This window comes from Calidris pugnax, unplaced genomic scaffold (assembly GCF_001431845.1).
Source record: "Calidris pugnax isolate Ruff unplaced genomic scaffold, ASM143184v1 scaffold54, whole genome shotgun sequence".
NCBI classification, from domain to species: domain Eukaryota; kingdom Metazoa; phylum Chordata; class Aves; order Charadriiformes; family Scolopacidae; genus Calidris; species Calidris pugnax.
This window is the reverse complement of record NW_015090864.1, coordinates 13,721,534-13,734,219: the sequence shown is the minus strand read 5'-3', so window position 1 is coordinate 13,734,219 and position 12,686 is coordinate 13,721,534. Positions and strand designations below refer to the sequence as shown.

Below are 12,686 nucleotides of genomic sequence, written 5' to 3'. Positions count from 1 at the left end.
GAAGAACAAGACTTTGCACCACAGCAGCAGAACCGGAACAAACCATCTCCAGAGCGGAGGCAACAACACTGCGGTGGATCATGGCTGGGAAGTCAATTTGGCAGCGGGTCCCCGCAGCAGCTGGTGCTGGGGCTTGCCCAGAGCTACCCGGAGCCCTGGAGACACCCCGCATCCCGCAGCTGCCAATGCTCAGAGCTGGAGATGTCTTCATGGTAACTGCAGTGGAAATAACTCTATCAATTGTGATTTACACCGCTGATTATTTCAGGGCCAAGCTGGGAGCAGAGATTTATTTCAGATTGAAAAGGTGTACAAACCGGGACTTGCATGGGACTAATTACAGGCAAGAAATTTGGGGGTGTGGGGGGTTTATTTCATTCCAGCCACCATACAAATAAGCTCCTGGTACAGAAGATCTCAGGCCTGGACCAGCCCCATACACACTGCCATTTTTGTTGTTTCGTACATGCTTAGGCACTATAAGAAGTGAGCGACTGGGCCTATATTTATTTAGAAACCCAGAGAAGTGATGTTTAAAATAAATCCAATCTTGACATCAAAGATATCCAGCTCCTGAGATGTCCCTCTCCAGATGAGATCAGCTCTGCTCATGCTTGCTGCTGCACACAGTATGCAGCAATTTTCACTGCGATCTTAATACTTCTTCTGATAACATAGCCTAAAATAAATCTTAAAAAAAAGGCACGGAGCCTTCACATTTTACTTATCTTACACAAGCAGGCTTTTTCTTTTTGCAGTTATAAAAGGCAAACAGAATTAGCAAAGTATTTAGAGCTCCACAGATGATATCAGGACTCCTAACAGCAACAGAAGATAATACTGTTGGTATCATTACCTGCTCAGCAACATCAGAGAAAAGAAATACTTTAACTGTAACACTACACCTGAAACTCCTGCTTGTGGCAGCATGTTATGCTCTGAATTTCAGGATTTTAGCACTACGGGTTAAAGACAAAGATAGCATCTATAACAACATTGTGAAATATTTGAGATTTATTTGTGGTATGTTGCTGTTGAAATGTGTAATAGCAATTCAGCTTGCATTCTAAGTACTGCTGGCACACCTGGTGTTGAATATGCTAGAAGCACTTGCAATCGGTATAAAAATATATTACTTTCATTATTGTGGTACTCAAAAATGCTGATACAGCTAAGATTCTAAATGAGTATTTCTTATTAAATCCTCTTTTTCAGAACTTTTAGAGCTAATCTATAAACTTTGTTTCTGATTAGACATTTTCTTACTAAGTACTACCTATAACAGCATAGCAGATAAAAGGAAATCTACATACATTTTCAGTCATCCATCCACCATCAAACTAAACTCAATGGCAGCATCTGGAAGCCGTGGACAGCATATGATTTTAGCACACAAATACTTTGTATTTCTGCAACACAGGAAACACCACAGGACATCAAAGCCCTTGGAGACACTAGAATGGACAAGGTCCACTTTTAAAATGAGAAAACAGTTCCTCTGGAAAGCTTAATCAACGTGCCAAACTCCCAGAGCTTTCTGTATCGCAAGCACAAACAACGCAAGGACTAACTGCAGATTCCACTGACAAAGCCAGGTCGATGAAGTGAATATATCCACTGAACTAGCTATTTCTAACCCAGAATTTCTCTTCCAACACAGCATTACCAACGTACTTTCAACATATAAAACAAAACCTTTAAAACAGCCGTATCAGACAGTCAAAGCCACCAAGTCATTCCGTGAAACCATTCTGTTCGTTTTCCTTTTAGGACTAGGAGCTACAACACTAATACCAAAAAAGTCCTGAAAAGAAGTGTTAACATTTGCAGAAACTCGGAATTTCTCTTCTGCAGAAGCAAACATTTCAAAATTTACTGTTAAATCACCTCATCAGCTACCCCAAACATACACTGTAAAACCAGTTCATGAAGGGAATGCATTCCAACAGGGTCCATTTAACAAACATCTACAGCCTTTTCTTGTACTCCTGCTTATTTTAAGTTGGCACAGAAGCAGTAAAAGTTAATATGCAGTGGAACACTACATTAACTACTGAAATGTTATTGCACATCAAAAAGGTTTACTGCTACTTTGCAAACATGCTTACCTGAGTGCCATAAAATAGACATAATGAGTCAGATCTACTGCAGTGCATTGCAATCAGGTTTTTGCACTTGTAATGTAAAAGCAGCTCCTTGATACAAAAGGCATTTGACACAATCTCTAAAAGACATTTTTGTATATAGTACACTACAAATTTTGTTAGCATTTTGGAATAAGGTAAATATACACTAAATCATCAGTAACCGGACAAATTGCTAAGAATAGAATATATACACCTTATTCTGTACTTCAACACAAAGGCACCATCGCAAGCAATCCTTGAGCTGCAGATCATGCAAAGCCTGGAAGACAGACCTGGGAAGAACCGCTAAACTGTTACCCTGCTCCGGTACCCCCCATCTGACAGCTGCTACTGACCACTCTCAGAGACACAGTTTTGGGGTACAGGGACTTACCGGTTATCATTCAACTCTGTGTGACTATATTCTTACATTATGTTCTTACATTAAACTCTAGAGAAAACTATCGAACATGGAAGGAATTAAGAAAAAAAACCAAAACTTTCTCCTCCTCCAAAAGTAATATAAACTCTCTTCTTTTGTGACTGGCTAAACTACAGATGCCTGAAGTTTTACTTGTTATTTTTACTTTGACATGAAAATGAAAAGTATCAGCATTAAGGCAACACAAATTTTATGTTTTTAATTAAAACCCAGGTGACGCTTTCTGGTCTAGTTTGAAATAGCAGAAAAGGAGATTTCTGTAGACTGTTTCATCCTCAGTTCCAAAGAAAATAATCACCCTTCTAGCTCAGTGGATCATATCGGACGCTATCAGGTATCATATTAACCGATCCAGTTTAGTACCCTCATAGTTGCCACCCCAAGATAATTTAGAGTACGATGCTTGAAAGCACAGTAAAAATAACAGAGAACTTCTTCTTTAACCCTTGGCATGCAATGGGTGGCTCACAGTCACAAACGCATGCTTAGCTGTGTTATTTCCTATATTCTTGGTGTTCAAGGAACTGTGGGAGCAGTAAGCCCCTGAGGGTAATCGCATATTACAAAAATCCTTTAAAATTTAAACTTTTTGGATTACAATCTTACTGTATATCCACATGCTTTTGCTTCATGACAAGGATAAGTACACAATGATTGATCCAGATTTTTTTGTACCAAGGACTATTCAGTGTATTTTGTTCCTATCTCGTCTTACTGAGGATAAACACTTTTCACCAGGAGAGTCATTAAGCACTGGAACAGGCTGCCGAGAGAGCCTGCCGAGTCTCCATCCTTGGAGATATTTGAAAGTCAACTGGGCGTGACAGTCAGCAAGCTGATGAAACGTTGAAGCTGGACTGCTGTGAGCAGGAGTCAAACCAGAGATCCCTTCCTGCCTGAATCACTCTAGGAGTGCAGCATTTTCAATATCTCTTCAGTTCCTCCAAATCTTTTTTTCCCTCCAGAAGTCATCAACGGATTCAGAGTGGGGGTAATGCTACTCGCATACCCCACTGTCATTGTGTTTCTACTATTTCCTTCTCTTTTATTCTTTCTACAAAACTTTTGTTCCTCTAATTTTTCCCTGAAACAACCTGAAAGCCTACATAAGCCCTCTGAGTGCCTTATTCCTACCACTTTCTTACTGCATTCAGGGAAACTCAAGGGCATGCCTTATATGCACTATTTTCTTACTACATTCAGGGAAACGCAGGGGCTCACAGACTATTTCTATTCCAGAAATCATACTGGCTTGTACTCATTTTGCCATTTTCACTGAAGTGTTTTCTAACTTTGTCTTCAATGACTATTTCTCTGCACAACAGTAGGACAGGTAGAAATCCTAACAGGAGGCACCAGCCTGCCAAAGCCCCACAAATACAGACTGTTGCTCCCAAGAAGTGAAAAGCAGCAGTAAGTTGGAGCTTTGCCTTTTAGAAGAGGATCAGCTGTCCTGCAGCTGCCAACTTAAGTACCTCAAGTAACTCTGACTTAATAGCCCGTGTCATCTTCAGCTATAAAAATATATTAAGTTGCATTAATTTTCATCTAAGACAACATTCCTATTCCTGTTTTTAAAAAGGATTTTCAAAGAAGACTCTGCTTTAAAAACATAATCTACAGCATCCATAATGTATACCAACATACAGGTGCTATCAGGAGCAAATTAAATCTCCAAAGAACATTTCCAGCAGATAATGAAACAAATGTCATTAATAGAGCTTTTAATCTAACAGATCCTTCACGTCTCAAGAGAGTATTTATTTACTGTACTTTTTTAGGGAGTAGCACACTGCCTAGTTAGTCTTCAATTATCACATCAGGTGGAGGAAAAAAATCCTATTTCTACGCGAGCTAAAACTGAAATTGACTTTGAATCTCTGAACTGTCAACAAATTCTTCTCTGAAAAGGCTTGCTTTGCAGAGATTATAAAGTAGGTGTCATCCTTGACACTTGTGTTCTATATTCATCCGGCAGGCCTGGAGGAGAAGCTCCGCAGAACGCGGGGCAGGAGCGCGGAGGGCTCAGCTGTCACACCGCCTCCCTCCCTCCCTCGCTTTGCAGGCAGAGACGGTGCTGTAGGTGTCAAAGGGTCTCTATTTAAACTCACTGACAAGCAAAGGAAGAATATTGGGAGAATATGTTAGCAGCCACTATGAACTCGTCTCTAGTAACAGGTCATCCTGACACTTATTTCTGGATGTTGGAAACAAAAGCCCCAATTCCATTCAAATTTAAAAAAAAAAAAAACCCACATACGATATATATCCCCATCAGATTTACAAGTTCAAGATTTACCCTGGGAAAATCCAGTGTTAAGAATACATAGAGCAAAGCCCTGCTTTCCGTCAGAATGACAAACTAGAAAGCCACATACGATTATGTTAATCTCTCACTTCAAACCTCCCTCGCACAATCGCATACCACCGCTTTCTGTCTTTTGTTTAAAAGTCACAGAGTTTACTAACCACTTAATGAAGCCGCATTCCTTAAATCCCTGACAGATTATGTGAAGTTGTTTGGTTTAGAAACACGAATTTGCCATTCCACTGCCCCCCGCCCCAACGACACCTCAGTCACAACCGGGTGTGTTTGGGGCTGCAGGCAATGAAACACACATTTCCTTGAAGCAACTGATTCCACCAAGCAGCAGAAAACAGGAAGGCAAAAAAGCACAGAGAGGAAGGAATGAGCATGGCTTTGCCTTTCAAAAAAAAAAAAAAAAGTATTTTCAATCGAGCTTATCTCTTTCAGTCCCTTATATTTACTTTTAATTGGAAAGAAGGAAGTGAAGAATATGAAAATGCTTTGAAAGACATTTATAAGAGTCCTGGGTAATTGTCTGCATCAAAGATGACAATTTGCTGCATGGCTGATTTCATTTGAAAGGCTTTTCTGATTCTGGGCATCCCAGGGGCTGGCCGAAACTTTGAAAATGGATCAGGACAAAGTAGCCCAGAGCAACACAGGACAGGAAGGTGCCGTTAGCAGAATCCTGCAGCCTGGGTGAGGACCGTCCTCATCCGAATCTTGAAAAGGCATCACGCTTAGACCCTGCATCTGGGATTGTAGTGGGTCGCACATTTTCTGGCTGGCGGCAGAAGAAGGGAAGCAGATGTGGACTTAATGATAGTTGTGCCAGCTGGCTCATAGCAGTAGCAGGCAAAAAGCAGAGCACAAATGGCCCCAGATTCCATTTACCTGAGCAGCGACCCAGCTCAGCGTTCCCGATGAGAGCCTCGGCACAAGCACCGCAAGCTGTCGGCGACTCCTCAGATGAGCATTAGCAAACGCAGGCGCAATTCAGCGCACCAGCAACGAGCTTCCCAGTTTGAAATGATACAACCGACAGGTGTTTAAGCAATAACCTCCTGCTCTGTGTTCTAAGGCTCAGAATTTATGGTATTTAGTGCCATGAGCAGAGCACAAAAGAAAAAAAAATAATAGTATTTCCAACTTGCAGAGCTAGCTCCCATGTTTTCTATTAAGTCCATACATCAGTAAGTGTCATTCACCAATAAGAATTCCTATTAGTCGTGCTTCCGAGAAAAATGCCATTATTGCTGCTTCTTAAGCTACTGAATGATGAAAATCAGACTACAGATTTTATTTTATCAAGTTTGAGGAATTTGCCAGTCCTGTTGATTAGGGTATAATTCAACAGTATTTTACACAACTCAGATACCTTTTTGTCATGTGCCTGCTTAAAAGTCTGAAGGTTGTTATTAGATGAAAGAGAAAGAAGGTAATTACTAAATCAATGGTATAACCCTTGTGATTTGCTTTTCATCTCCTCACAGACATTACGATGAGAAAACTCAAATGAAAACCAGAGTAGGCAATACAAGGAAGTCTTGTAACAAGCATCAGTAATCCATGCAGGCTATTCTCCCAAATGCCCAGTCAGAGGTCTCAGATGGCTAATGTGGTTGAAATGTGTAATTCAAAGCTACAAATAATATGTTTATGAATCTGGACATGTCCAGTGCACCTTGGAAGCAGCTGTGTGTGTGGAGGAAAAAAAAAAGACAAAAAAAAAGACAACACTATATCTGATTTCAGCTAAACAAGGTTGCAAACTAAATTATCTATTTCCTCTCACAGAACTGGAAGATACAACACTGCAAAGCTCCCAGTAATCACTTTAAATGTAATTAAATCTAATTAGGATTAGATTTTAATGGTAATCTGGGAATATTACATTTGCATTGGCTATCCAGTGCATTGACTTACCCACCTGTATGCTACAATAGTTAAGAGAGGAATTAAAGATCAGTTACCATATCTTATGGCTTTAGATTTCCCTCAACATTAAAGGCCAGATCTTGAATTACACAGCCACCAGTACTAAAAACAATGGTGCACATGATTGTTTTTAAGCATACTGTCTCATTCCATGAACTTCAACACATTGCTTACTTTCCCCATTGAAAAGTCATGTTTATGTGGGACTGAGGTATTAATTCCTACAGTAGAAAATGTACTTATTTCATATAACGTACTTATCAGCAGTTGCTTCAAATTACATTACAGCCATTTCATAAGCAACCTCCAAAACTAATGCAGATACTTTCTTGCTTGAATTCAAGGTTGAGACACAATGTGTATATTATCCCCCATCTTTTGTTCTCTTCAGCAGTTCCCCACATAAATGCAAACTTATCAATTGCATTTGCAAATCCATTTTTATTCAATCATATTGTTGTCTACTTGTTTCAGCAGGGTTTTATTGTCAGGCAATGACTGTCTCTACAGTATTTTCAGTAAGGTATGGTTAGACAGCTTGGCCTCCCTAATCGCTTCCTCCCTTTGGAAACCCAAAGCTGCTTTTTTCCCTTCCTTGTTCCCAACATCTAGGTAGTTTAGTTTGTTCTAAAGATGTTACTTCTCAGATATATCCTTTCCTAAGACTGATCTCTTGCTGGGCATAATTTTTCTATCATAAAACTCTTCAATTAGATTTTCTCCTATATAAATTCCTCAGTAAGAGCATGGCTGTCTACTTCCCTGCAAACAAGATAAATTCTCCCAGAAAGTTATATAATCACAGTGATGCCACGGTCTCACAGAACGATAGTTCAGGGATGATCATAAAGGAAAATTGCATTTGGCTTGAGGAAGCTGGGGAAAGATGTGGAGATATCACTTAATTTGCTTATCACCCAATAGTTCACCAGTCCAGTCACCTATCCAGAAACAATATCCCGGCTTGTACACCGGGAATAAGCATGAATGACGTACAAGGATCTGAAGTCATCAGCTGCACCACAGCAGAGCTTCATTTCATCACGTCCCAAAACCTGCAAATAACAACAACCTCAAATCTCCCTGTCTTACATCCTGAGGGCACCCACTTTCATAAATAAAAATACTCTGTACAAGACCGTGGCAAGAGGAGGGGAAAAGAAGGCGGCATATACAATTTTTCTCTCTCAGGAGAGGGATGTCAAAGAATTGCATGACATAGAAGCCCATCAAATTAATGTATCCCTACCGACACTAATTACACGTGCAATGTTTGAAACTGCAAGCCTCCTTCTTAAGGCAACACTACAGTAACTTATTTATCAACTGATTATTTTTGTCAGGTTGATTTTTATCAAGAAGCAAAATCTCTACTTAAACAAAATCAGACTCCGAATTGAGTAAACATATTTTAGATTGCTCTTGGAGAAGCATACAGGTTTTTATAAACTTTGGATCTCAAAACATATATCCACTCAAGCCTTCTTAGTAGTGAAACACAAAAACCAGCATTACTTCATATCAGCTTCCCAAAACCTATTTGCTCAACTGGCAGTGGCCATCCAGGCACCCCCAAAATGCCAGCAATGGAGAAGAAGGAACTGCACAGGCACTCTCAGTATGAAATTACAGCCACGGGACATGGCACATGGTCCTGTTGAAGGGATAAGGAAGACAGAAATGGTGCAACTATTCAGGTAAAACAAATACATTCAGGTGTAAGCAAAGCTCTGCAGAACCTGTATCTCCTCCAATAGACCAGTATTTTTGTTCAACACTTTTCTAGGTTAACTTTTGCCCTATGTTCATCTGTGAAGAGATGGGGACTTCTCAGCCAAATGACAAATTTAAATAAATTATTCTGTTCTGCCCTGAAATGTCAATTTGAAAAAAGAAATACACACATGCTCAGACAGATTTATTTCACAGTGAGAAGGGTGAACTTTCAGACTGTCCACAGCCCAATGTCAGCAAAGGTCTTCTTGAAATAAGGGGGGAGGGGGGGGGTGTCAGCGCCACGCAGGCTGCACCCTGCATTTTACAGTTCTCCTTCATGGTTATGTCAATCCTATTTACTGTGTTTGAGAAGAGCAGTAAAACAATGGAAGTGTTTAAAAGATTTACTTGTGATTTTAACGTGCTATCTGAATCATCCAGGGATTTCTTGGAAATAATGACTAGATGCTGAAGGATAAGTGTAACCTGGGGTTCTCTAGTAGGAGTTTCCATCTCACAGTTTAATGAAGATCCCAGTAGCAAATCCTAAGATTTTAACTTAAGGCAAGGAGTCTTATTTTTATACATCATATAGAGTCCACTTTATGAGCTGCCAGTTTGCATATCGGCAATAAAAAGCCCCTCGGCTAAATACAGACATTGGAATAAGGTGTCAGTTAACTAATTTCATCCCACAAGAGTTCTTGCCCATACAACCTAATGAAAAAGATTATTTTAAGAGAAGAGCACTGAAAAGGAAGAAAAAAGTGAAAAAGGAGAAACGAAAAAGAACTACAAAGAAATCACAGTGTTGCATAGAACCAAAACATCCAATTATGCTTTGATCAGGGCTTGAATTTTAAATGTTACTGTCATCATTAGTTTCTATCGCACAACTTCTTTCAGTGATTACTTGATATCTATGATATATGTCAGATGTACAGAAAAACAAAGCATGTTATAGGCAGAAGTAGTAGCTTATCTTGCAGACATAATAAAGCCCATCTCTCAAACACTATTGAGAAGCCTGTCAACAAAGCAAATCAAGCACCGAGTGGAAATGAGGCATAATGCTTAATTCCTTCAATCAGCATTTCCCTGCTTGCCAGGAGCATCTCTCTTGGGTGGGCTGACAAGGTGCAAGCTAATTTACAGATCCAGGAGGAGTCAACTGCATCTGGATAGCACTGCTCCCACGTTAATTAAGAGGAAACGGAAAAGTAAAGTTCACTCAGAAATGGTAGTGAGGAAAAAAATAACTCAAGGAAACGTTGACTGTTATGAAGCGCAAACAACAGAGCGATCATCAGATCTTCCCATTGGTCAAATTACTGTTGTTTCTAGATTAAAGATTTCAGAAGTGTTATATAAAGCCTACAGACAAGGTTACTTCCTATTTGACTGGGAGCACCTGATTTAAAATGGTATTAATTTCCACTTTTGCACTCGTTTCCATCTAGAGCTTTCCAAGCTGCATGGAAACACCAGGGATTAGGCTCTAAGGCTGGAGGGCAGAGAAGCATCAAGTCCCTCACTGAGCTGGCTCTCTGGAAGGTGAAGGCTCCTCTCTTGGATGGGACCTTCTGCAAGCCAACCCTTTGCCTGTGCACCAAAGCTTGCAAGATGAAGCAGCTATCTCACAGGTCCTCTAGGTACTAGGAATGTTACACAGGAAGAAACTGAGGACCAAGGAATTGCCCATGCTTTCTCGATGCTGGAAGCACCTTCTGAATGAATCATGAGATAGCACTCATGGTATCCAATAAACTACTTAGAGCTCATTATCATGTATAATGTCAGTTTTACCTGTCATTTCTGCTGTATAAAAATGGCAAGACTGCAGAAAAGAAATCAGCCAGCATTTTTCATCTCCTACCTCCTCCAGCACGGGTTGCACCTCTCTGCTCCAGGCTTGAATTTAGGCATGCAAACACCTCGGAGACGAGGACATCCCTGTGGGACTTGCAGGTGACCAGGCTTACGAGCTCTCCTCCTATCTGACGTGTGAGACTGTCTCCTATGACTCTTTTGGTGTTCTGTGGCATATGCTGTCTAACAACCTGATATTATTTCATGTTTTCTAAATGCATTTTCTAACTAATATTTCCTAATTAACTACTTTTTTCCTAATTAACTAATATTTTCTAATTAACTAGTTTTTCTATTAAATAATTTTGTAATATGACTCAGATACTTAACTCTCAAGAACTTACGCTGTTACAACCTAGGTTCAATTAATGTTTTACAGGATAAAGAAAGTAACAGGATGAAAGTTAACTGAAGTTCCACTTATATGTTTCCAGAACGGAAACATTGTTAATAAATCTTTAAAATAATACTGGTCTCTCACTTCAAAATTAAATAATGAATCACTGCATATACAAAAGAAAACAAACACTGCCTTAATATTGTTTTTTCTTGGAAATATATTTATTTACTCTAGCTAACTAAAAGAAAGACCAATTTTCTTGCTCTCTCACCCCTTCCCACGAGTGATCAAAGGTGTTTGTCATGTTTCACCATTTACCCAGAACAGCAGGGTGTCCCTCAGCAGCCTGCTCCTTTCAGATCACTTCTGCCTGCTGGAGATACGACGCCTTTCAAAAAAACTCACTGCTTGGTAAAAATCAGGTCTTTCACTGACCCTTTCTCCAAACTGTGGGTTCTCAGAGAACACAACCTTATTTAGATCCTGTTTTCCTTGAGAGGAGCATGCTGTTTTTCAATCTCAAACTGATTCATCTCTTTCACATCATGCCTCCATGATACCGAACAGTCTTAATAGTAAAGTAAAGAAAAACATTCATTTAGTAACACATAAGCTTTGGGTACAGTATAAGAACAGAACAGTTTAAGGAAAAAAAACCACCCTAAATTGTTTGACCTGTCAAACAATATGTGCACTACTCAGACATTAACAAAGACTCTTTCCAAGACCAAGTAGTCTGTTGTTTAAAACCACTTTTTCCTTTGCAGCCCCTGCAGTCTGCCAGCCATCTCCTTCTTTTCCATTCTGAGCTGCTTCTCTTCCATGATACCACCCATAGGCTCAAAAATTGAGAGATCAGGCTATACACACCATATATATTTGTATAGTAAAACATGGCCTCATCAAACAGTCACAATATAAATGAATAACTAAAAGATGGAACTTCTTTCGATAACTCATTATACATTTGATGGCAAAACACGTACCTGAACATGTCTCCCAAGCCTTTCAGCATTCCTTTCTTTGCCTTAATTTTATCCTTCTCTTTATCTCGATCTTTCTTCTTTTCCTTTCCAGCCTTTTTTCTGTCACCTTTGTCTTGGCTTCCATTCATCTGTCTCTCCAATGAGTGGGATGGCTGGTCACTTGCTGTGGACACAGATTCTCTACCAGACCTTGAGCTCTCCTCTGTGTCTTCCTCCACTGAAAGCACATGTTAAGAAACATCAGTGGGATACAAACAACAAGGGCAGGCACAACGTATTTTGAAGCAGGATATATGCAGAACCACAAAACACTCTTTTTTTTTTTTTTTTTTTTAAAAAAAAATCAGTATCTCCTCATGTTGGGGTTTCCTGGAATGTTCGTTTGTACTATTAAACTCCCAAAATGAAGGAATTAACCTTTGCAGAACACTCTGTAAATGATTTGTGCTTTGTGGGTACTCTGAGTAACATATGGATTAATGAAGAGGATTAGCAAAGTGATGTTAATTGGTCCATTTTGTTTCAGTATCTAAATCAGTTGAGGAGAGCTTCAGAAATATCTGCAAAACGAAAAACAGCAGTGCAGCATGCCCTGTCCTAGTAATATTCTCATAAAAATATGAAAGTCATTAAGGACTGTTAACCCTCAATACAAGCCTTAATAGACTTTTTCTTCTTCTGCAAGTAACATAATGGTTTTGTCACACTACTTCATTTCCTGGAGCAATTTAAAACACATCATGCACCATGATTTTTATTCTTGGTTGAGATGGGGCAGCCTGGAAGATTTGGGTGGGGAGATTCCATCCAGCGGAACAAGTGAAATCCTTTAAGGGCAGATAACATGGTCTTTCTCTCTTTCTAATCCAAGACCAAGACTCCGAGAATCCTAAAGCTTACCCAAGGTTTGATTTAACACAAGTATTTCAGAAAATTTTAAAGAAAAATCACCAAAAGAAAC

General features: G+C 39.6%; 1 protein-coding gene across 7 annotated transcripts in view; it reads right to left on the bottom strand.

The window, feature by feature from the left end:
* PARD3 (par-3 family cell polarity regulator) overlaps positions 1-12,686 on the bottom strand; it is a 406,440-nt gene that overhangs the window by 130,103 nt on the left and 263,651 nt on the right. For all 7 annotated transcript variants that reach the window (XM_014945082.1, XM_014945087.1, XM_014945084.1 and 4 more), the window contains one exon: positions 11,726-11,942. In XM_014945082.1, coding sequence (XP_014800568.1) covers positions 11,726-11,942 — 217 coding nt within the window. The remainder of the gene's footprint in view (positions 1-11,725; positions 11,943-12,686) is intronic.